This window comes from Rhea americana, unplaced genomic scaffold, assembly GCF_003343005.1.
Source record: "Rhea americana isolate MKP2758 unplaced genomic scaffold, rheAme1 scaffold_48, whole genome shotgun sequence".
In the NCBI taxonomy this organism is placed as follows: Eukaryota; Metazoa; Chordata; class Aves; order Rheiformes; family Rheidae; genus Rhea; species Rhea americana.
In genome coordinates, this window is record NW_028186623.1 from 1269390 (window position 1) to 1295378 (window position 25989).

Genomic DNA, 25989 nt, shown 5'->3' on the forward strand with positions numbered 1-25989 from the left:
ACCCTTCCCACTATTTACGACACATCATACACAAACAACAGAAGCACGAAGAAGCACACACACGTGTTCATTATTAAGCAGCTGCCTCTGGAAAGAGCAGAGCCTGTGCTCTCAACAGCACACATATTGAGGTACACAGCCTTCTCTCCCAACACACTGCTGAGTATCCAGTTCCARCTCAACAGAACAGCAAGCTGTATGAACTGCACCATTTTGTACTGTAGCATCAAAACTAGCTGTGATACTGCACGCTTCTCTTGCTGGGTCTTCTGAAGTGCCTTCACCTGTAGCAAATGCCAGGAAGCGGTGAGCAGTAAAGTCCAGTACCAGTCAGTTTGACGATCCGTACCGTGGAAGTAATACAAACAGATCTGTTGGCGCATATTCTCCTTGTCCATCTGCTCTGCCACGTATTTGACAGCTAGGCAATGTAAGCTTGCAAAACCACTGAAATCTTGGGTATTCTTACACATCATACAGACATGCCATTCTGCACTAGATGGCGTGACCATACAAGCTTTCTAGAGCACTCTGTACACAACCGTTATAGCAGCAGGCATAGCAAATGAAAGCATGGTGAGATAGCAATCAACAGCAGAACTAAGGTGGCGCTTTCAAATCAAGTGTGGTGGTCCTACCCACAGTCTGCCCATGAGATACTCCTCATGGGCTCAGAGGTGTTCACATCTCTCCAAGAGCTTGTTGTAACAAGTGCTTTTGCATGGGAGCCAATTTTCACTTGCCATGTATCACATATGGGCCAGCTTATTTTCTGCCATGCCTTCCAGGAGAGGGCTTCTGAGACTAAAACATGGCTCAGTAGGCAAAAMACAGGACAATTAAGTCCAGTTAAGCTGCTATTTCTCTTTAAGCCTGAGGACAGTCCTGTTTTCCAGACCAGTTTACCCTGTATGCCCCCCTCTGTTCAGGCACCAAAAAATACCAGAACAATACCACATTTGAGCAGTAACTGTGGAAGTAAACTCATTCATGTCCCTGAGACAGGATAGCAGCTTTGACTCCTGCATCCCTTTAGACTTGCCAGGTAGCTGGGCAGGAGGATGGATTCCCAACTCTGACTTTAGGCTACTATTACATCATCTTGCTCCATTTTTTCCTCACTTTCCTTCTGGTAAAACACAGGGAACAAGACAGGCACATGGCAGGCTGCTTAGAGGAAGCAAGGACAGCATTTGGTTCTCTCTTCACCTGTCCTGGAGAAACCTTCCATGAAGACATTGCCATATCATTTCTCTGYATGTTAGTGCCAGATGGAGCTTGAGGGCACAGCAGCAAAGCTTACGTGCCATCAACTTTTATCTGTTYGGGATATTCTAGACACACAGGACATGGAAACAACATCCAAAGGAAGTTTGTGGTCAGCCTGCAGGTCCCTTCTCAGACTCTCCAGCTCAGCAGAAGTCAGGCATCTTCCATCCAGGCTCTCCATCACATCAGCAATGGAACAGGCACTATATGGCAGGAAAACATCTCCAGCCACTGACACTGGCTTTAATCTATCACACAGGCAAAACAGAGAAGCCTGGAAAAAGCCTCATTTAGCACAGGTTGGAGAAATTCTTTACAAGAAGCTCCCAGACAGGTTCAGCAAATGCTGAAAAGAGATCAATCATCCTATGCCCACGGCTTCTCCTCTCCATCGCTATTGGCTGCATCGGCCCTGGTTAATGTGCTGACACGCTTGCTTTCTCCAGGCTGCTAGAGGCAGAGGGCGCAATAGCTGTTGTCTCAAGCTCATCGCTGGAGTCCTTCAGGACCAAGAACTCCAGCAGAATGTCCAAGAGGCAGAAAACCAGGTGCCTGAAATGGAGAGAAGAGAAAGCTTAGGCGGGTCAGGGTGCAGCAAAGCTGGGAGATCAGCTCTGGAAACACAGACGCCAAAACTTAGGCAAGGAAGAGGTATCCTGACTGCCATCAGGGGATGGCCAAACAAAAGATCCCATGCCCTAGAAGAATCATTTCACAGTATAGTTCAGGTTTTTCCCCCTGCAAAACCAGCAGGTGTTTGAAGCTGCTGAGCAGCATGGCAGGTATAAATGCATCTCCTGGAGTGAGGTGGCACAGGTATTTCTCTAGTTGATCAAAAAACCTACTGCTTTCAAAAAATAACAACCATCTACACATCTCTACACATATCTAAGGCGCTCTGAAAAAAAAGAATGAATCAAATCAGGATTTGGTTTTCTTTCCTCCTGTGATATCTACAGCCTCAGCAGTCCAAATAACGTAGTTAACATGACTGGGTCAAGAGTATCTAGACCACCTGATGTCCTGAACACGCATGTTGATAAGCAGCACCTCAGATACCCTAGAAAAATTACCCAGATATATTTTGTGCCAAGATCCTGGTAGTGTGAATCTGTCACAGCATAGCCTGAGCATAGCTTACAGACCTCATTGCAAAGGCTTTACCTGTAGTCAGACATACCTGTTTATGACAGGCTGACCAAGTGACTCCAGTACCAGGTTCCAGCTCAGGCGACATTTACTAGTTCCCAAGATTTCTTGGATTACTTCTGTTAACAGAGACAAACTTTTAGAAACAGTACATTTCCACTGCAGTAAAGAAAGGTTGACTTCGGTCAACCTTCTCTCAGTGGAGGCACACTAGACGCTTATGACAGTACTCTTGAGTCCAAGGTACCTCATGCCCCACATTGCCACATGAGAGAACAGTCAGGTACAAAACTGAACATAAGAGTTGCAGCCTGGAAGGGCATACGCAAGTAGCACTTTTTCCTCCCAAAGGCATAGWAAGGGCCCCTTATGCTACAGCAAAGAATTAAAGTTCCAACTACACTCATATGAATTAGGCAGCAGCTGCTTTAATTCAAAGGTCCCCCATGTCAAACTTCAGCAGAGGGAAACCCAATGCAGCTAGGCTAGCTATTTCAGTCAATGGAAAAGCCACCCTCTCATTTTTACAGCAAGTGGCCAAAGGCTTGCTTTCTAACTCTTCTCAGTAATGGTACCTTTTGCAGCAGATGAAAACACAGCATGGCATTGGCCTTCCTGAGCCCTGCCTTGTTAAGAGTATGGCTCACCAGAAACAGCACCACTAGCTGAACTGTCAGCACTAAACCACAGAACATGTAGCAGCCTGTATCTTGGAACCACCTAAATATCCATCCTTTCAACAAAGGAAAGTGCAGGGTCCTGCACCTAGGGAGAAATAACACTATGCCCGGTACAGGTTGGGAGTTAACTTGGAAAGCAGCTCTGCAGAGAAGGATCTGGGAGTCCTGGTGGACCACAAGTTAACAAGGTGACCCTGCTTGAGCAGGTGGGTCCAATTAGATGATCTCCAGAGGTCCCTTCTAACCTCAACTATTCTGTGACTCTGAACCTCAACCAATCTGTCATTCTGTGAACCTCCCTCAGAGCTATGCTGCTCCCCGAGTGCTTATGCAAACAGTCTGAAGAACTGGCGAACTCTGCGGCTTTTGCTAAAGGAAGCGTCATATAGATGATTCAGATCCCCAAAGTCACAAATATTTTCCAGTGTCTTGGCACAAGCAGGTTCCATCACCATTTGTAACCCAATTTCCAGAGATGACAACACTTTGGAGGGTTCCCCAGCTTCTGTCTTGCTCCTTTCTCAAGAGCAGCTGACAAGTCTCTASGACACACTTACCAGGTAAGAGTCCCATCAAACCCTGCAAGGCTTGCTCTGCTGCTGCTTTCTTCTGCTCCTGTGTCCTGACTGGTTTAGGCACTGCTGGCAGAACTCCTCCAGGCCAGATGGATTCCTGCAGCAACTGGAGGTATTGAACCCAACGCTGGGTACAGGTCAGGTTGACCACCTGGACTTCTAACCATCTGTGGGCACAGAGACAGAAAGGTCAGACAAAGCCAGAGTTGCTACTAGCTCAGGAGCTATCCTGTCATCAAAAACTCTAGAGGAGAATCAGCTTGCTAGGTAGGTTAATATGGAATTTTCAAGCATGTACATCAAACATTTTCACAAGTATTACTCAAACTTCCCTGTGTATCAGGAATAGGTAAAATTCCCCCATCTTGCAGACAAACACATACAAAATTACAGAGGAAAAGCAAGAGCCATGAAAAGCCTCATCTCCCTGCTACCTGCTGGTAATCAAAGGAGTAACTGGCCCCTAGATGCAACCTACCTAAAGGATATGACTAGCCTTAATTTCTTAAGTGACATAGTCCTAATGGTCTCATACAGTCAGACAAGAGCTGAGGCACAGCTAGGAGWCGCAGAGCTCCTTGCTCCAAACCTGGTGCTTTAACTCTACAACGGCCGCCCATGATTGACTGCAAGGACATGAATCAACATAGCCTGCCAACCAGTGCTCTCCTTGCTCCAAACCGGGTGCTTTAACTCTACAATGGCCCCCATGATTGACTGCAAGGACATGAATCAACATAGCCTGCCAGCCAGTGCTCTCCTGATGGGGCTCCTCTGCTGCAGGAAGGGAAGTCAACCATGCTTCGCTTAGAGACAAGGCAAAAAAGAAAAAAAAAGAAAAAAACAATCACASTCCCAGGATGGCAAGGCATGAATATCCTGCTGCTTTGCACTCCTCTCAGCTCCTTGCTTCCCTGCTGTCCAGCTCTGCTCTGTCCACCAGTGGCAGGCAACGAAATCATCACAGCTCCCATCCAAAGCCCTGTTCTGCACATCTATTAAAAGGAAAGTTATGTACCTGCCAATAAAACTGCTTGCTGGCCCTCCTGCTGGGCCAAGACTGTGCCCTTTATACGGTAACAACCTGCAAATCCCGWCGTCGCAGCCACAGGAATGCCACTCCACATAAGGGCTTGGAGACGTTTGCAGTCCACGTGGGGAAGATTTGTCACCACCACCCAAGTTGGCCAGGGAAGGTTTCTAAATCAATCATGCAGACCCTCTTTCCAAGATGYTAAATCACTTCCCCGTATAATAGCRAAAGCCATAGCTGTCAGTCAAAACTCACCACCACCTAAAAGCCTGCTCCCAGAACGACAAGAAGGTCAACGGCCAAATATCTGATGCCACCGAGCTGAATAGGAGGGCATCCATTGACTTCAGTAGGACCAGGACTTGACCGCACATTGACAGAGCCAGGCCACCCTGCTGCTGGGGAACAGATAGCCTCACAGGACCTCAGTTCCGTGGGAGGCTCCACAGCAAAGAGAGGAGCCTTGGCCTGGGTTGGGCTAAGGGAGAAAGCTTACAGTTTCGCCAATATTTCAAGAGCCCCTGAGGAGAAGAGTCCACGAGCAGGGCCAAGAGACCCGTTCCACTTGGCAGCTGGCGTTCGTGCTTGCAATTCCGTCACCACTACGCCCCGGCAGCTCACAGTACATCCAAGAGCATGGGCCCTGCCAAGGCAAACTTTATTTAACCTGCGCTCTGCCAGACTGTCTGCATTCTTCTCAGGCTAGGCATTCGGGCCAGGGTCTTCTTTCCCCCACGCAACTGGGGCATCACAAGCAGAGCATCAGGAATAGAAACACCTAAGGTAACCCGGGGAAAAAAACCATCAAGTTGCCATCATCAGGGGATAGGGCTGCAATACACCTCTCCCTTTGTTAGCCCAAAACAAGATGCCTAACTGCAAGCTTTTAGGCACTTTCTAAAAAGCATGTCCAGACYAGCTGCAAAAGCAAAGACGGCTCAAAAACATGAACCCAGCCTTGGTGCATTGCAGCAGTAAGGCCTGTAAAATCTCTGAGGTCAAGGTGTCACTGCAGCACTGATAAATGTTCCTGGTACTCACGTGCAATATTAGAAACAATGCTGGAGATGGAGAGATGTGGTCTTCACACTTAGCCTCACCAGGGACTGCAAGTACACACGTTGGGTAGGAAACCGTGCCGGAAAGCAAAAGCATAATTTCTGCCAATATTAAAGCGCARAAGTGTCTCAATGTTGTCTCGTCTCAGAAAAAGCCACATTTGAAATACAACGGTTTAGATGAGTTTTTATCTCTAGCTATGAGCAGAGATCTTAGAAAATCTTGCAGAGATCTTGAAAAATCTTGCTAGTAGATTGTGTTAAACCCTCCAGCCATCCCCAACCAACTTATCAAGGTGTTAAACTGTGGCTCCTCTAGGGACAAGAACTTTCATTAAAATGCTTTCAAATACAATCTGTTTGCTAATTGAGAAAGTGTCTGGCAGGCAACAGAAGCTCAGAGACTTGGGACAGAGCTGCAAACAATACAAGACTGCACCTAGGGATATCGTGTTGAATACTGACTTACACATTAATCTCACCAAGTGTCATTTACCATCCTTCAAARGGTTGCAAAAAGCAAAGAACAAACTTGTTTTTTCTTGTAAGGCTCCTAAAATGGTAAAATTCTAAACAAATAGTGCTAAGAGTGAGAGTTGAACTTAAAGACTACACACATTTCCAGACAGCTCAAAAGAGGACTGAGAAGTGATGGATGTTGGAAGGCCCAATACAAACAACTTGCCCATTTTTATCTCAGTTATTTTCATAAAATCCCCAAAACCAGGCAACAAGGCCTAAAAGTAACACCTATAAAATTTATCACATGTCCAGACACGCAAGTGCTCACAGGTCTTCATTCCGGCAATTGCACAACACAGCTGAGGGATTTGTTTAGTCAGTTCGGGACTCTTCAGCTTCCTGTCTTCCAGTCTGGGGAAGAAACTACAGGACCCAAGAACAAACCAACCTGTTGTGCTCCCCCTGCACCAATGCAGGCTACAGCTCTGTGCAAGCTCCTGAGAAGAAGCTGACTTACCTATAGGCAAGATGCTCAGAGCACAGAATATTCACACTCTATGTATTTTACGGGTAACGCTAACTCCACTGCCAGGAAGGAAGGAAGGAAGGAACTCAAAACCACAGGACACACAAGAAGTCACTACACAGTAAATAGACAAGAAGAAAGGAAGACCAAAGCTGGGTGACGGAAGGAAGGACAACTAAGGTACTGGGCTCAAGGTTCCCTTTTGCCCATGTGCATCAATGTGTTTACAATGTGCGGACCTCTCCTAATATCCTAATCTTCCCTGGRAAGAGAGGAAGAGTCAGATGGCTCCACCTAGCTCAGCATCCTCCCTGGAAAAGTGGCTGTTTCTCTCAGAAGATCTGAGAGAAAACATCAACACACAGCGACCYGTTCACGCAGAATTTTCTTCCTTACTCCCATCGGCTAGCGCTCCCACAGCGCTCTGAACCTGCTCCTGCTTAAACCACTGTGAATATCTGTTTTCAGGGATGCACACTACATTTGTGTGAGAAAGAAGTGCACACACAAACAACGGTTACAGGGCAAAGAGCAAAAAAATTCCTTTGTTCTGACAACTGTAGCTGCAGTTTAAGGAGGGTCTTTTTTCAAAAAAACAGAAAAATCTTACCCAATTCAAACCCAGATTTCTATGGCAAAATGGCCTTGTATAAGCAGAGCTGCTGCACTAAGTCTGCACYAGTGCTGGATCACACAGACAGTTCACATCTCTTGTGCAGGAACTTCAAATACGCATGGGTCCAAAGTCGACCTTCACCAGCACCTGATTCACAGATCACTTTTTGTAGTATTAAAGGACCAAGCACTTTAGATACATATACACATCCAACACACACACCTCCTGACTCCCAGGTAGAAACGAATCCTTTAAGAAACACAAATAGACACAGCTTTTTTCGGATGGCTGATAAGTTGTTATTTCTGCTCTGGTATTTCATGAAGAAACAGCCTTAATAAGAAAGGAAGAAAAACAAACCTATCATTGAACCATCTCCTTACACATCAGCAGAGACCGGAAATAGATAGAAACTGACCTCCTGGACTCAGACATTCAGATGCTGCGATAATGCCCCACGCAGAAGGGCAGACTGCAGAGGCTACGAGGCCCTGGCCGCTCGTCTGGAGGTACATAACTTGCCCATGCCGTAAGGGTCCTCTGTTTGAAATAGCTGCCGATAGAGGAATGAAACGGCTGCTAAAAAGAGCCGATTTAATGCCGTGGCTTAAGCTGGAACTCCAAGGTCAGCTGAAGGGGCCCCAGAAGATGAGAACAGCAGCAGTGTCCTGGCAATGAGAAACAAGGCATAGGTGGTACATACCTTGGCCCTCTTCTGCCACCTAAAACAACGTGGGCTGCTAATATGGAACAGCCTATGGTAAAAGCAGACTAAGGGTCAACAGCAGTAAAAAAATGTGTGCAGATCCAAGTTTACCTGGCTCCTGCAAGCTGGAGACTTAAGTGGACCAGCAGGTTTACTTGCAGATGCAAAGAACRGGAACGGACAGACAGATGTGACAGCATTCAAATTTGTAAAGAGCTACTAGAAGCTGGCAAACCTCTGCTCTTCTTGTCTGTGAGGGTTAGGATGAGAACTGCCTCGTTCATTTGAAAAGAATGATGGTTTGGTTAGATAGTCAGAAAATTTTCTAATGCTGATCGTGATCAAGACCCAAAACAACTGTGCTTTTAAGGATTCAGGTAAGCACGAACTGGAGGCTACCTTAGAAAGAAGAAAAATATTGGAGAATCTTTACTAATTGACTTCAGCTGCCTAAATACATACACACAATACATAATTAAATTACATAAATACATACAACTATACATCATCTGTGCATAGCAGTAGCAAGCCAACCTCAACACCTAAGGCTTTCTTCTCACAGCGACTTCACCCTCTCTTTCCCTAACAGGGTTAACACAGCACTGCTAACTGGAAAGTCAAAGACAGCTTGCGAGACCAAGGTAGTGAAAAGTTTAATAAAACGTCAACACCTGGAAACGCAAAACTCATTTAAGTATACACTTCTTACGAACTCAAGAGTGGTATTGAAATCAGTAGACGATCCCTCCCTTCCTAGTAATTGCCTCCCAAATTGCACCTCAAAATGCAGAAATACCAATACTCAAGGGCTTAGAGCAACATTTCAGCGCTTTGACTGTTAAACATTTCTAAGCAAAAGCTATAAAGCAAAGAACCAGCTGCAGCAGGCAGTTAGAAGAATGGARAAATACAACTGGAGGTCTTCGACCCTCAGGCTCGGCCTTCAGCACCTGCTACTAGAGCATGCATTCACCTTCTCTGCAGAGGGCCAGCAGAAACACATGCAGCTCCGTGCTGGCATGCTTGGCTCAAACACCTTTAGAGCAAATCCGCACTTGTCCAGGCCATTGGTAAGCTCTTTGTGGAGAAAGGAAATGGGAAAAAAAAGAAAAGGGAAAAAAGCTCTCCATAAATCAAGGAATATGAAGAAGCATCCTTTTAAACTCCTGGCCAGAGATACACACGCAAAAAGTAAACTATCCTCTTGCCTTACTGGAAATGTTCCTTTCCCACTGCCCTATAAAAAGTTTACAATTGTATATGCCACGAACAAGGCGTTCTGTACCCCTGCCCGAGTACACAGCAGTGAAGTGTTTGACCAGCGCGGCAGCAGCCCCGTGGCTCGAGGCTGAGTGCCTTCCCCTCGAACAGAGTGTCTCGCCAGCTTCGTGCCTCCCGAAGGCAGCACACCGGGCTCCACCAAGGGCAGTTACACCACAAGAAGCGCGAAACCGACTGAGCAGCAGGGTGCTCACTTAAGTAGCATTTGCATCTGCCAGGTCTTTTTCCCCAACTTCGTGGGCTTGCCTGTGCCAGCATCGCCTAAGGACGAGGGGCGATGCTCAGCTCAGGGGGCATCGCTCCAAGCTGCTGCTGCACATGCTGCTCTCTCCAAAACACACCTGACAAACAGAAATCTCATAAATACACAGGGCTCTAGCTCTAACATCTTTTTCCCTACAGTGAATTGCTCAAACTACTCTGCTTTGTTTTTACATTGAGTTAAATCCCCCTGGAACACCATGGGGCACAGAGAAGGGGGAGAAAGATGCATGTTAAAAAAAAAGAAAAAGTCATTCCCCCAAATCCTTGATTTTTAACAAAGCATCTCAGCTTTCGATAACATCTTCATCAAGTATTTATTGAGCCAATTAAGCTCTCAGCGGTGCCCCAGGGAGAGGCCACGCTGTCTCAGCCAGGTCCTGCTCAGAGCAGATTGCTTCATTAGCCCACTTCAGTATCAAAATACATAAAAACACCATTAACCCTTCACAAACCTGAAGAAACTAAAACCAACAAAGAAACATTATTTCCTCTCAACCCTTTTCCCCTTTGTCTTCTCTATTTGGAATAAAAAGTTACTTTTCTTTTTAATCTGGGAGAGAAGTTGGCGCGCATCTGATCACTGAAATAGAGTCAAAAGAAAGAGAGGCAGTTAAAATAATGTTGCAATCGTTATCGAAGCACAGAGTGCTCGCTTCATTCTAGTGGCTGCTTTTGAAAGAACGCCGCTTCTAGAAGAGGAAAAAAAATTGTTTGGGACAGAGATTCAGAGTGGGATCCAAAATTTCCAGGTGCTTGGAGACAACTGAATCAAGGCCCATATCCAAGCTGATTTTTATTTACTTTACACACACTGAGTCCCGAAGACCACTTCTGCTGACATACCACAGGCCCACAATTTCTGCTGCTCCTAACAGATGCAACAAAAACAACCAAACCCGGAGAAAAGGAGGAAGATGCCCTAAGGTTGGTTTCACTATATAGAATCTCTCYTCCTGGCTCGCAGGCTGGTGCATGCACTTGCACCACCGCAGGAGAGGCTGGACCTCGCTGCCACGCACTCGGGCTTGCCAGCACGCTCCTTCATGCGTGGGGCAGAGTCTTTACCAAGCATGCCCGAATCAGCTCCCCGGGGGAGAAGCCAGCCCAGCGAGTAGATTTAGCTGCTTTAACTGCACTGACACTGCAGCTTTGGCAGCTTCCTTCTGCCAGCAAAACTTGGAGGTGCTGCCTGAAGTTCAGAGCAGTACAACCTGCCAGCTACAAAGCCAAAGTAAAGTGGGAACCAGAGCRCTGGGAACAGCTTTAGCTTGAACCTTCCCGGCTCCTCTTGGCTCCTGAAGAGCACAAGCTGCACTAGCTGGCACTCAGCTTTAATGTCTTTTTCAGAGATAACGGGAAAGAAGAGCCTCTGGACTTATCTCTGCAGCAAACACCTGCCCAAGCACAGCCAYGTCCTTCCTAAGGACACAACCCTACTGCTGTTAGCAAGTACAGGGCAACACGAGCCTGGTATACGTACACAGCACAGCTTTACACCAATCCTCAGTGCGATACAGCACCAAGATGAGGCCTAACCTACCATCTCTGCAGCTGGACACAGCTCCCACCTGCTCTGGGAGGGCAGAGTTGCTTGCCACAGGCAGCATGTTCCCAGAGCTCCCACGGTTGCAGGAGCAGGCAGGTTTACTCATGGACGTTTAAGAGTGTCAGGCAACATTACACGCCAGTGGCRCTTTAAAGTCAAGAGGGCCAAGGAGGCTGCCAAGGGTCCTTGTTTTTGCCAGCTCCTTTGGCACAGAGATCAAGAAGGACCGAGAGAAAAAAACAGAGCAAAATTCAAACAAGCAACTCCCTGAAGCTATGAGCTCCTTGACTCACACCAGAGTTGCACAAGTGCCCATGACACCTTGCCTGACATCACACTCCAGCATGCAGTCCCCAGGCCAAGGGGGAAGCACAAAGGTGACAGCAGCCCAGGGTAGCACCCAGGGTCAACAGTCCCAGGATCCATCTCAGATGACAATTCCAGCTCTGTCCCATGCCTCTGGCAGTGCCCTGCTGAAGAAGGGACAAGAGGCAGAAAGCTGCTGCTTCTTCACACACAGGTGTTCTGGACTGCTGTAGGGACTCCAGGCTCACCTATAAAGCACCCCTTGCCACCCTGTCACACCAACTTGCAACTCAGAACCTTGCCAAACAAAGGAGATGGACATCAGCTCACGAGAGGAGCACCACTACCATGGGGCTACTGCTCTCYGGCACTGTGCTCAGCCTGTCCCCATGCCATCTCCTCCTATCCCCTGCTGCTATGATGTAAATGATGGCCCAAGCATGTTCTCATTCACTGGGGATAGAGGTGGCAGCAAGCCAAGCAAGCCCACAGCAGGAGGGCTAATTAAACCAGCTGCATCGCTGAACCATACCCCCCCACCCCCCAAAGCACACAATGAAGCAAAAGCAGGGGCAGGGGGAGGACAAATCCTGATGGGAAGAGGAGCCAGGAAAGGAAGAAAAGGAGGCAGTAGCACTGCAATGGTTGCAGAGATGGGAGGTCCCACTGCTGACAATGCAACCACAGGGAGCAACCTCTGTTGTGACCAGCTCTGAGGCTGCTCCAGGGCCAGGGAAGGCAGCAGGGACTCTCCGACTCTCCCCACAAGGAGCCAGGCAGTGCGATAGGGGCAGGGAGACACATCCTGCTCTCCCCGACCTCGTGTCTCTTGTTGGAGGTGCGCTGAAAGAGGAAGACAACACTGGAGAGTAACAAATTCTGAAACCCACCACTCCACAAGCTCCAGCTCCTGGCAGAAGYTGCGGCATTTGGATTGAGCAAGGAAGGCTTTAAGCATGCAGGTCTCCGACCCACGTTCACAACTCCCTAAGCTGCAACACCCAACCCACCTTCACAGGGGCCTTCTTAACCATAAACCGCCAGCAAGAGCCAGCAGCTCCCCCTCGTGCCTACAAGGGCACACGATGCTCCTTTGGCAAGCACAGACCGCGCTGGGCATGCAAAGCGGACTGCAGGGCTGCTGGGCACGCAGGGCGGTAAGCCCCCAGCTGCGTTATGTCCCGCTCCACTCCCAGGAGTTATTAATTTCTAAACCTCCAAGTTATTAATTTCTAGACCAAGACCTGGCAAAAATATTTATCCAAAGCCTAATAAATTCATAGCTAGTTCCAATCTAACATTGCGCGTCCCTGAGGAATGAGACAAGAGCCGAAGTCTGGAGGAGCATGAGAGTGACCTGAGGTGAACAGTGAGCCAAGAAAAGCTGAGCTCCTGGGTAAGGCAGGGATGCTTTGCATTTATTTTAGCTCCTGCTCCGTGTCCCCTACGAACCTTGGCAGAACACAACACCAAAGCTGCCTGCACAGACCCACACGCTCTCCTTACACACACACACATGCACTCCTGAGCCCCAGCATGGACACCGCACTCTGTCCCACTTAGGTTACCAGGCACAGACAGCCAGGATGTGACAAGACATCGTCTCTTGGCATGAGGTGCCTTGCATTAAAGTGTCCTTCTCTTGCAGCGCATGGGAAGGGCTGGTGAAGTGGCCTGCTCAAGGAGCTACGCTGCACAAAGCTAGCACTAGAGCCCAAGGAAAGCATTCAGATCTAGACCAGCCTCTAAAAATCCTCCCAGGTCYAGCCCCAGGATCCTGGGATTCAAGTTTGGGCTCCCCTCCAGAGTCTTGCACTTGGAARCAGATGTGGTTCAGGATGAAGCTAAGGCTCTTCCAGCCCAGAAGAAAGTCTAAYACAGAAAAAGAACAAAATATCACATGCCAGGCGGCTAAAGCTAGTAGTATATGGCCAGTGCTAGCCCTCTGTCATGCCCAGAGGCTGGACAGATCGGCTGGAGGGCAGGCAGTGAGCATGAGGACAGATCCCCTGAGGGGCTGCAGGGGCATGAGAGAAAGAAGCCAGAGGAGCAGGTGCTGCAGGGCCTTCAGGCACAGCTGTCCCTGCAGCAGCTTTGCTGCGTTACCAYGGCCAAGCCCCACAAGCTGCCTCACCTCCATTTACAACTTGCCAAAGGCAGCTGCTTGCTCCAGGGACTCTGGTGACTGGAGCAACTTGGCATCTCGCACACCTTGCTCTTCAGACAGCTCCAGAAAGTGGCTCCGGGCTCCCCAGGGAGCTCCCCAGCATCACCTCACTCTGCATCTGTCAGACAGACTGGAAAAAATCAAAGTAGAAGGCTAGCTCCTCCACCACCAACCACCATGGCAAGGTGAGCTGGTACCTCGCGGCCGTGTCCCCAGCTCCATGGCTGCCCTGGGCTCGTTGTGGCAGTCACAGACCCCTGACCTAGTGACCAGCATGCCACTGGGGACAGATTGAGGGCAGGGCACAGGGTCACAGCCACGGCGTGGTTCAAGTGCTTGCCTCATATTTTTATCATCACATTGACTCACAGGCTCTAAAAAGCACTTGAATTCCCTGAATGCTTTCAGCTCTTTCGCCAAACACCCCCAGAGCCCAGAATAGCCCCATCTACTCCCCATCACAAACAGGCTCCCACTGCAGCGCTCCCCCTTCCTTGCTGGGGGGGGGGCTCTTCTTTCCCAGTGCGAGGGAGCAAAGACAGTCAGATAGCAGAGGGGTGTGGAACTGGACTGGGACAGCAGGGTTTGTTTGTTTACAGGCACAGACCCAGCGTGCGGAGAGGCTGCTGGAATTTTTTTCCTGGCCCCAGGGTCGTCCCCACTTCCAGCGAGCCTCCCAGCCCCTCCACCTCCCCTCCCCTCGCTTCTCCTTTCAGCTCCAAAAAAGGATCACTCCCTGTTACATAATGGGATGAGCGCTGCGCGGACACAGACATGCACGCGTCCTCCCTKTTACTTAACAATACCTTTTTCGGTCATACAGCCTTCCTCTCCCCGGCCTCCCCGCTGCCATCAAGCTGACAGCCGGGGAGACGGATAACGCCTGGCCCCAGCTCTAACTATTTCAGCTACATAGAAAAGAGGAGAGAGGAGTGTGGTGGGATACTTCCTGCAAGGAACAGCAAATGGAGCAGGCTGGGGAGGTCTCACTGATCAGCAACAGCAAGGCAACATCGATCACTTGATGTCTCCACAGGGGAAGCGGCAGGGCATGCTGTGGCCACCGGAAGCCCAACGGAGAAAGTCCCCCAGGGAAAGGGAATTGGCTCTCTGGAAAAGTCCCATCTTGTTCTCCACATCATTCCATTTTGCTGCTCTCGAATGAGGCACGAACGAGGGCAGATGCGTCCRTACACTGTTCGCCATATGTCTTCTGCAAAGATGCAATTTTCTGTGCTCGCTGCAGCAATAGAAATGCCCAGAGAAGCAGCAGCAAAAAGGCTATAGTGACAGCAGCATGCCTCACCAAAGAAGCTGGAAGAGGAGTTTCCAGCAGCARCCCCCTTCCTGACACCCAAAACACTGCTAGGACACCTCCTTTCCCACCAGCCACCACATGACCTAGACACTAGCAGGAATAGAGAAGGAATGACTCCTGCTTGCACTTTGCAACTGGTCACAGTTGGAAACAGGATGCRAGTCCACTACTGCTCCTGTGCTTGTCAGCCTCTTCTCACAGGCAGGAGCAACAGTGCCCCAAATAGCTCATGTTCCCAAAACAGCTTCTGGTATTTTCTCCACCTGCACCAAGTTCCCAGACGCAGTGCCAGCCAGAATGCCAGGGCTGTGCCACGTCTGGCCTAGCAGCGATCAAATTGCAAATACTTAAATGGAAAAGAAATGCCACCAAATCACGGCTGTATCCCTGGACAGGCAGCTGGCAGCAGGTCTGAGCCAGMGACCTCTGTATCTGCTCAGGCCTTTTACTTGGACAGTAAAACACCCACCTGGGTCAGCTACAGATGCAAGAAGTCTCAGTCACCCTTCTGCATGGYTCAGGTACCACAGGAAGGGACAGAGCACCACTGCAAGCAGGCACAGAGCCCCCCATTCTTAATTCACCTCAACTACAAACAGAGATATCTACATCCCGGTTCTGAAAGTCCATCTTGGGCACCTTAAGTGAGCTTTACTCTCGTACCAGATCACACTTTTCTTTACATAAGCAGAAAAAACAAACATCTGCTGACCCCCAGCCCTCTGTACAGGTTTCCTGGACCACTAATACAGCCTGTCACCCTCAATCACCTCCATCTCCACCCTAACACTGTTCCMAGAGAGGAGATAAAACAGTCCCAAACATGGCCTCCTGGGTTGGGGTGGAGATTACAGCAGCAGAATCGGGGAAGRAAAGTAAGTGTTCAGTGCAGTAGTTCATGAGCAACACTGCCTTCCTGGCAGTGGGTTACTTGACATTGTGCCACTCCTTCCCCTGCTTCTAACTGCGCATCTGTCCCAGAACACGACCAAGTCACTGCCAAAACATGGATTTTTAACATGGACACATACAGCCCTAGGGAGACAGGGCTAACTGAAAGGAGCCATTTGTACCCTGCGGGCAATCATGACCACAACACCACAAAGTCCCGGGACCTCCCAAAGCAAACTCCAGCCAAAAGGTTTGCTTGCAACACGTTCAGGTTGATCCAGACCCTTTGATGCAGAGCAGCTAGAGACAGATTCATCCTCACGCCGCTCCAGCTTCCAAAGATCCTCCACCTTACGCAGCCAAACAAGCGCTGTGTATATGACAGCTTCTCTAGTGGAAAATACCAAAGTCACGTGTTGGTGCTGCAGCCTCCCTGGGTGACCAGGACTCAGCTTATTAGCAGGTGATGACGTGCATGCTCAAGGCCTCATACCTCTATGCTTACACATAGGGATTAGGTTCCAGTTCATTCCCCGAGATATAAGAGCCCATTTTGGAGAAATGGGAGCAACATCCACCTCCTCCCACCCAAAGAAACAGACTTTAGAGTAACTGCCAACAGCCCCCGAGCTCAAAGCACTTCAGCAACCTCTGCTGAGGGCAGCTGAAATTACCACCTCAGTTACAAGGCTGCCCTGCACACTTGGACCCCAGGCTTGGGGAATGTCTGCTACAGAAGGAAGGGGCAGGAGCAGGACATACACTGCTCTGAGGCTCCCCCTAGCTTCAGCCCGACCAGAAGAGTTTTCCATTTACTCTACAGGACCATATCCTCAGTGATAGTCACTGACCTATATGAGAAGACAGGAATGCTCTCTGCTTCCATGTCTTCGACTGCTGCCTTACCACATAGGGGCATAGGCCTCAGAAAAGCTTGGCAAATACAYATCACCTCGAAAGGAAGTCCTACCCTAACATACCTAAGAGTCACTGCCCAATGTACAGGCACTACCGGCCCACTGCAGACCAGAAAAGGGATACGTTTGTGAGCAAAGGCCCTGGGAGATAGCACTCCAGCTGGTTACTTGACAAGTTGCTRTTCCTATGCCTGCTTATTCCGCTTTTGTAGAAGGAATAAGCCAAGTCCCTATGCAGGGAGCAATCAAGAGCACAGAGGAGCCCTGTTCGGCAGAATGTGGCATCTGCCCTGTCYCTACCACTCTGCAAAACCAACAGAAAATCATTTGTGACTCCCTCAGAGAGCCAAGGAGCTGCTCATGTTTGTTCTTTTACTGAGATAAGCAGCCTCCCATTCCCACAGCTGATTCCTACCTTTCCCTTGTTATTAAAGGGTGGGAAGCTGCCCACTCAATTTACATTGCTGCTCACAAGGAAARCAGTCTCCACTGCAAGTCTCCAAGATGTTCACTCTAGATACGTGACATACTCAAAAAAATCTTGTTTGATTTGACCAACGGGATTTATGTGCTTTCAGTCAAGAGCTCCATTTCATACTGTAACTCCGTTTCAAGTGGTGTGCTGACCACATCTAGCCTTACTTTCCTTAAAGCTATTCCCATAAAAAAGGGGTACAGGTCATCTTGAAAGGTCATCTCTGAGAAGCTATCAAACAGCAAATTTCAACAGTGTCCCACTCAGCCAGTACTAGAGGTCATCTCCCAAGACAAGGTATAGGGGCATGGCACTATGGTTGCCCCTGGTACTGAAGGAAATGCCAGAGCCCTGAGGTTGGTTGCTGAGGCCTTACCTTTCAATGAGGGTCCCAAAAAGCAGGTCAAAGACCTTCTGCATGTTCTCTGTGCATAGCCAGCTCCAGTGATCCATCAGAAGCAAACGCAGCAAGTCCATGGCCAGGTCAGCCAAAGCTGTCTCAGAGTCTGCCAGGAGGAGGAAGAGGGTCAGATGAGGACACCAGCTCAGAGCCTGGGCAGATCTGGTGGAAAGCATCACCACAGACTCGCTTTTTTTTTCCCCCCAGTGGCCTGAGTGGTGCTCTTCTCCCTGACCTAATGCCCCATGCTGCACGCAAATGCCCTGCTACAGCACAGCCACTGCGGACCGCAGGGCATCCCGCTCCCCCAGACAGCTCACTCCCATTTCTACTTTAATCTAAGCAGCCCTACCAAAAGGCACACTAGCCCAGACCATGSCTGCTCCAAGCACAGCTTTCCTTGGATGCTGCACAGCTGCACCCCAGCTCTGGGCACAACAGGTGCCAGGAGAAGACTTAAACAGTGCTCGGCTCAACAGCTGCCWGACTTAGCTTACTGCCTCTGGTCTGCTGAGACGCGCATCAGCTTTCAGCTCTGATGAAAAGTTTGGAAGCCTCCACTTCCCTAAACTTGGGTTAACAGGAGCGAGTGACAACACTTTAAAACTAGGGACTTTCTAACCCCAGTTCATGCAGGAGGATGGYGGTACACCCAGAACAGGTGGAAAGGCAAGCACCTTTCCCTTCTTCAAAATCAAGTTTTCCAGGAGCTAGGCTCTGGTTGGTGTCTGCAGGCTGCCATCGTGTGGCAGACCCAGGTCTCAACAGACAGATAAACCACATCTCAACAAAGCAGACGCGTCGGCTAAGACAAACTCACATACACGCCCGCATACCCCTGGTGATGCAGACCTGGGACAGCAAAACAACTCTCCGATCCTCAGGCATGTTCTTGCTAGGGAGCGGCTTACGCGCTGCTTGGCCCCAAAGCATATGAGGTATGCAAAACTGGCCGATCAACGTACAACACAGCAGTGGAAGACAGTGCCTTGTAGCATGCATCCAAGTCCCCTTCCTCAGAGAGCGGCTGGCCAGCCTCTCCCAAGAGGTCACCCAGTAAGCAGATACAGGATCCCGGTTGCCTTTAGCAAGCTGTTTCCCAGACATTCACTCCCCTTATCCCGCCAGAGCAGTCCGCCCTGTCTCAGATCTGAGGCTCACAGACCTGCAGGCATTTGACATCATTTATGTCAAATTTCCATGCGAGCCCAGCTAACTCAGCCTGCATCTCTTGTACTTTGTACAGAGCACTGACCACAGATCCTAGCCCCGTTCCCCAGCAGCCTAAAACAACCATGAAAACATCTTTGAAAGTTATACRCAAAGCTGGTAGCATGGGCTAAATTTCAAAATACCAGACTCATCCTGTCACAAGCCCATGCTTTCAGTCCGTTTGCCAAACYGAACCATTAGAATTAAATTTTTGGAAAGCTCCAGCTGATACAGTTCAGCTGTTCCTAMGAACAAAATTTAAACAACATGTTTTTGCTCATGTTCAAAATAATGTTGAACTGCTCTGAGAGGCTGTAGCACCTCTGTGCTTCARAGAGGGGACCTACAATCAGAAAGGGAACACCAGTCCTTCAACTGGGACTACAGATTCACTATTCCCAGCAGTTTCATACGAGCTTTTTAACTCAGAAAGATACTTTTACAGCKTATACACGCATTAAGGTTGACTTGAGATTGCCTAGAAAATGCAATTTGGCCATTCTTGAGTTTCCACAGGCTTAATTTTACATTAGCGTTTTAGGGAACTTGTCCTTAAGAAATGTATTTTTGCAAGAACTATTCCGAGTACACTGAAGTGTAGACCTACAGCAACTCAGCTGAGCTGCGTGCTCAAGACCCAAGTGCTTCCAATAGCAATACAGTCCAGAGCAGTCTCTCGACAGGATATGAGATATTCCATTCGCTTTCTTGTTAACAAAGATGCRACAGGCAGGAGACCAGGTCCCCACGCTGAAGACCGTGCAAGTGGAGCACGCAGATCTTGGCAGCGAGTAGCTGCAGAGCCAACTCTGTTAACACTGGGGGAGAAAGGGTGAAGCACTAATACAGAGCTCACCAGCACCCGTGTCCAGATGCATCTCCTGCTGTGATGGGCCCGGCATATCTGTTTCCTGGTGCATGCAGAACTCCTTGGCTTCTTTGCCTCCCTCGCCTTCACGGGCAACGCTGGGCACTGCCTCCAGCAGCTTCTCCTGCTTCTGAATGAAGGACTCCATACCAGCCAATGACAGGGTGCCAGAGACCTGCAGAAGCAACARCAGTGTTTTAGTGTCAAGGGCTAAACAGTCAGAGCTGAACAGACCTGTGAGGTCCCCACTATCCAGACGGCCCTCCTGCTGCCACCACCCTCCCTGGTTTGCATCTCACTCTACCCRACAGCACAGCTAGGACTGCTCACAGTCTGCCTTCAAAGAGCTGGCACCACAGCAAACACTAGGGCCACAATCCTTGTGCACCTGCATTACTTCAAGCCAGCACTGGAAYAGGACAATGGTCAGAATTCCAGAAGGATCTGAACTTACCGTGCTGCCCTCTCTCAGAGAGTACAGGATCCTGTCATGTGCTTCACCCRCGTTCAGCACAGGAGTGATTTTACTGGATGGGAACCTCAGCCTGGACCTGAAGAGGAGAGAGACAGCACAGTTTTCTCTATAAGCTCCAAGTGATGAGCTCCCCAGCCTCAGCTAAGATTGGCTGAGAGTGACAGAGTGTCGCTGAGAGTGACAGAGCACTGAAACAGSTTGCCCAGAGAGGTTGTAGAGTCTCCTTCCCTGGAGATACTCAAAACCCATTTGGATGCAACCTAGCCTAACATGCTCTAGGTGACCCTGCTTGAGCAGGGGGGTTGGACTCAGTCATCTCCAGAGGTTCCTTCCAAACTCAACCATTCTATGATTCTCTGAAGAGTGGTTTAGGGTTGGTCTTTTTAAAAAAGCATCTGCCCRCAGGATGACAGAGCTGGCTACAAAACACTGCAACGAAAACCTAAGCTCGCTTGTCTCAACTACGTTCTCGAACACTGGCCTTTCAAGGCCTTCCATTATCCACCAMACATGCGTGCCTTCTTCTACAGATACGTTAGGTATAGGCCTATATGCAGATCTAGGCATATCTGTTCAGCAAGGTGTGACCATGTGAGCATAAACAGGAAAACGTTCACAAAAGGCTCCAAGATGAAGCACACAGCAAAATTGTGAAATCCAGTTCTCAGTACATGTACACACACAGAGAAAGGGCGTTTTAAATTTTGGGACAAATASACAAGTTGTAAAAACGTCTGTTTATCACTAAGGAATGTCCTTTTCAGCCAAGTCTCTTCAAAATCTGTACTTTTTTGGTTTGTCTTTCCTTCCCCCCCCCCCTTTGTCCAAAGCAGCTTCTTTAGCAAAACATTGCTTTTCTGGTAAAAGCCACACTTAYGCAGAAACTTTTCCTTTTTCTGTAAAGGAACAATCATTGATGAGCCCAATAGGGCTTGTCACTGTGAGCAACACCAAACTGAGGGGGATCTTACCAATGTCTGYAAGTACCTGAAGGGAGAGTGTCAAGGGCATGGGAACAAACTCTTTTCAGTTGTCCCATGCGACAGGACAAGAGGAAACGGGCAAAAACTGAACCACAGGAAGTTCCTCCTGAATACGGGGAGGAATTTCTTCCCTGTGAGAGTGCCAGAGCACTGGAACAGGTTGACCAGAGAGGCTGTGGAGTCTCCTTCTCTGGAGATATTCAAAGCCCGCCTGGATGCAACCCTGCCTAACATGCTCTAGGTGACCCTGCTTGAGCCGGGGGGTTGGACTAGATGATCTCCAGAGGTCCCTTCCAACCTTACTGACTTTATGATTTGATGAAACATCAAACATCTGCAGAGCAACTTATGTGCAATGACCTTAACCACTATTCCTAAATAAGTATTCAAATGTCTGCTGGCAAAAGTGACAGGCTACTATGCAAAGCACATGAGAAAAGCAGAAGTAAACCCTCAGATAGACAACACAAGTAAAATTAACTGGAGCACTACATGTTCTTTTCTGAGCATTTTGAAATCTGCCCTGAAGTGCTATGCACAGAATAATTGTTCTCCACAGCAGCCCAATGCCATCCAACTTACAGCTACATCTTGCAGTGACTCACCACACATACAGGTTGTACACATGTTTTAAGGCTAGAAAGCAATTCTCCAGGAGCAACAGCATGTTTGCTGGCAAATGCCACCACCTCACAGCTGCCTCAGAAAGAAACGCACAAGCAAAACAACCTTCAGTACTGACTGCTGTAAAAAAACCAGAGTGCTCCTGGAAAATCTCGTATCTAAATAGGAGTACCCTTCCTCAGCTTTTGAAAGAGAAAGCAATGCAGCTGAAGTATGACAGCAATGTGTTACTCACCACATCTAAAGCACCAGGTCAATACTTCCATGTTAGAGTCAGTTTATTTATAGAGTGCACATTCTGCATAAAGCATGAGGCAAGCTGTGGAACAGCCCTTACTTGTTAGCCTTCTTCCCATCTGTCTGAGACTTTCCATCCACTTCTGACTCGCTGAGATCCTCCGTGGGGCTCTGGGGCTCTGACCTGGGGAACGCAGTCTTCAGGGTATCCACAATAGCATTGACAACTATCTGCAAAAAAAAAAAAAAAGAAAGAAAAAAAAAAAAAGAAAAAAAAGCAGTGTCAATTATTGGGGAAGTCTGAGTAYAAATTAATAGTTACCAGACCTGCACTCTCCCACTTTGCATTCCTATTTTCCAGCAAAAACCTCAAGTTCTGTGGGACAGGTTCTGACTCTCACTAGCTTTTTGCCTTTCTAGCTCAGCAATACAGTATTTAGGTACCTATAACTAATTCCCCGCTTGCCTACCTTGTCTATCCTGGAGACAACAAAAGGCTTCTTGACAAATGCGATCCTGGCATCAGTGTTCAGGGCGAGGAACTCCTGCACCTCCTCGCTGTTTGCGATCTCAGGGACGGCACACAATTGCTGCAAGGAAAGACATAGCTTTAGGTCTTTTCTGAGGCAACTTCTCAGTTTGCTTATATAAAGCACAGGTGAAAGACTTGATGTGTTCCACTGTGGGTACAGAGCTGTCCCATGTGACTGCTTGCCACCTCTCAGAAAGCTATAGCTATCAGCTCATGACCTTGCTGCATATATATATACACACATATATATATATATAAACTATTTCTATGCTATCTCTGTTGCCTGCCACAGATTTCTGATCCTCAACAATATGCTACAATCTCCAAAAGTTCTGTCTACCCAGGAGCTCTCATGCAGGCCCACAGGCCATGAAATGGCATCTGCTGTAGCATGTCTTCACACGGCCCCTCCTCTCTAACACAAAACAGGGCTGTTATATACCCACATGGAACAAATAAAGACAGTGTGGGGGGAAGCAGGTATTTTGTATTTGCATTTTCTCCAGTAATARTAAAAAAAATAAAAATAAAATAAAAAAATAAAAAAAATCAGTCCAGCAGCTGTTAAAAATTTTTGAAAGACTAGAGTTTAATAAAAACAACAGCAGTCAGCACAAGAGCCCAGCTCTAAGTCCTCASTTCTAACTGATCAGCATTGATCTGACCACTCCACCTAAGGAAAGGAGCTTGAAGACTCAAGTCAGCMGCCAGAGGAGGTGGCGGCTGCCACACAGGTACATCAACAGGTATCTCACCTTCAAAAAAGACTCTAGGAGACTTTTTCTGGCTTCCACCTTATCGCTGTCCATATTTCCAAATGGGAGATCCGGGAACAGTTTCTTTGGGCCTTTGATATCTTCAAATGAAATATACCCATAATCAAACTTGAAAAAAAACACACCAGCACAGACTCCACAGCATTCAGACAAATAGCCCCAAAATTTTCACTAAAACTATCTTCCATCCCAAAAAGCAGATCTATCAAAAAAAATCTTCGGATTTAGATACAAAATCCAATGACTTACACAGGAGTRTTAGAAGAATCATCGGTTTCCTTTTTTAAGAAAACACTTATGTTCCACRCTTCTTATTCTACTCGTACGCAAACTAAACAATTGCGAATAAAAGTGTTCTGGTKTTTTGTTCACTGGTAAAGCTACAAAACTGCAAAAGCAAACTTTGCAATCTGAATGGGAGCCAGGATAAGTTTTGAAGCACTAAAATTYTGCTGCTCATGAGAAATTCTTCCCCTAGCCATTTCAGTCCAAAACAGCAGACACACGAACACCAGCACAAACAGCCCAGCATCCAGGCCTGCAGAGGCAGGGCAGGATACTTCAAGAACAGGAAATCCTTAATCCCRTTCCTCCTTCCCATGAAGGGCAAAGCTTTCTTTTAGCTCACTGTATCCAGGTCCCTCTACATCCAGAGGACTCATACTTCTGTATGAGGATACCTATTAAAGCAAGCAACAGAAACAGGCACAGGCTGCATTAAGGAKAGAAAGGAGTTCTTTTGCAGAAAAGCTATTCAAACACTAACTTTTCAGGAACTTGCGGAGCTCTGCTTTCTCCTCCAGTCTGGTCTGGAGGTTCAGGAACTCCCGGTAACGGCGGTTCACGGTGTGGTAGGCCATTTGCTGAAGGCTGCCAGCACCCTCGCCCTCCAGTGCCGTCTCATACTGAGGAGAAAGAGATGAGTTATTAGTCCTTACATACTCCAAAACGATCCTGACACGCTGTGGTTCACATCAGCCCCACAATCCCCAGACCCCACAGCAGTCCCATCCAGCAAACTCAGGGCATCTCTCAGATTGATCCTTTCCTAAGGACGGGGGACTGCACAGCASAGGAGTCCTTCACAGAGGAAGGGAATGCAGCCAACCCCACACAGCCCTCAGTCAAGAGGGAACCACTATCCTGTACCTGAAATCCCATGGTGGAAACCATCTCAAACAAGGTTTCCCCACTGCCAGCCCCCAAAAAAAAAAAAAAAAAAAGCCAAGCCATACACACAGCACAAAGAAATACTCATTTCTAAGCACCAACCCATGCTCCCTAGCCCACAACTGCCCGACAAGGCGGGGAGGACTTACCTTGATGGTGTAGAGGGTGTAGGGGTGGAAGCCGGTCCCACTGTGCTCTCTGGCAGTGATGGTACCAGTTATCCGCAGGTTCTGGATGACCACCGGCCCCTCGGGGCTGCTGAGGGGCTCAAAGCTGAAGGTGTTGACAGAAGCCGTGGGGGAAGAGGGGAGCAGGGGGTCCAGGGGGCTCTGTGCTGGCATCTCCGAGGCCCCCAGCTCCTTCCCCAGGCAGGAGGGCCTCTGCGAGAAGATCTTCCTGGGGACAGCGGGGCGGGCAGGGAGGAAGGCTGAGCCCTCGTCCTCCTTCCCCGCCGCTAGGTCAACACGAATGTTAGGGCAGAGGCCCTGCGCGGTAGCGGAGGAGGGAGGCAGGCCGGGGGCCGTGCCCTCGTCCGGGTTCCCATCCTCCGAGCCGCCCGGCGCCTCCAGCACCGTGAGGGCGTCCTGCGGCAGGTCGGCGAGGAGCTCCTCCGCCGACGCGGGCGCTGGTGGCTCCGCGTCCACATCCAGCTCGGCGGCAGGGGATGGCGGYGCCGAGTCCTCGCAAGGGAAGAGGGAGCCCAGCACAGGGGGCCGTGCGGCCGTGCCACCGCCCTTCCTCCCGTCCGCGTTTGCCAGGTCCTTGCCCTCCTCTTCCTCCTTCTTCTTCTGTGGAGTGCCGTGCTCGCAGGCRTCCCCCACCCGGCCCCGGGGGAGCTCAGGGGCCCGCGGGGAGGGAGGCGGCCCRTCGGGGACACCCTGCCCCACAGATGAGCAATCGGGCTGCGGGGCGGGCGGCTCCCCGGCCCGGCGTCGCTTCCCGGCTTTGCTGCCCGCCTTGGAGAAAGCCGCCACCAGCAGCAGGTTGATCCAGTCGGGGTCGGCCATCTTCCGGAGGGCGGGCAGCAGGACGTTGCAGGTGACCAGCTCCACCACCACGAAGCGGCCCGTCCGCGTCTCCAGGTGGGGCCGGGGCACCAGGGCCCGCAGCAGCCGCTCGGTGGCCGCCCGGGCGTAGCCCACCTCGGCCGCAGGGCTGCGGAGGGCCGGGTGCGGGCCCGCCAGCCGCTCGTACTCCCGCCACAGCTGGGGGCCGCCCTCGGCGGCGCCCCGCAGCGCCTGCCGGGCCCCCAGGTAGCTCTGCAGGTGGTGGCCGCAGAGCAGGAGCAGGCGGCGGGCCAGGGCCCGGCGGTCCACCCGCTCCATCCGCCGCTTGAGCTCGGCCGCCAGGCCCGCCATGGCCTTCTCCACCTCGGCCTCGAAGGCCCGGCCGCCGCTGACGGCGCGGTACCAGGAGGAGACGAAGTCGCGGACGACCTTGCGGATGGTGGCGGCGATCTCCCGCTCCAGCTGC

General features: G+C 49.5%; 1 protein-coding gene across 8 annotated transcripts; it reads right to left on the minus strand.

Moving 5' to 3' along the window:
- Positions 1-44: 44 nt before the first annotated feature.
- SNX19 (sorting nexin 19) lies at positions 45-25983 on the minus strand. 8 transcript variants are annotated; one of them, XR_014897247.1, is made up of 12 exons: positions 24666-25952; positions 24113-24251; positions 23326-23426; positions 22509-22628; positions 22139-22269; positions 20174-20270; positions 19708-19894; positions 17616-17745; positions 5748-5866; positions 5203-5349; positions 4962-5101; positions 3756-3840 (listed from the first exon to the last, which is right to left on the minus strand). XR_014897247.1 is itself a non-coding variant. In XM_085316787.1 (11 exons), the coding sequence occupies exons 1-11, from the start codon at positions 25872-25874 to the stop codon at positions 1686-1688; spliced, it is 2523 nt and encodes an 840-aa protein (XP_085172913.1). In that variant the 5' UTR covers positions 25875-25983; the 3' UTR covers positions 45-1685. The 8 variants fall into 8 exon arrangements, 2 of the variants coding, with proteins under 2 accessions (XP_085172913.1, XP_085172912.1); XR_014897242.1 differs by lacking the exon at positions 5748-5866 and adding an exon at positions 13683-14851; XR_014897243.1 differs by lacking the exons at positions 3756-3840; positions 5748-5866 and adding exons at positions 4509-4668; positions 13683-14851.
- Positions 25984-25989: the final 6 nt, after the last annotated feature.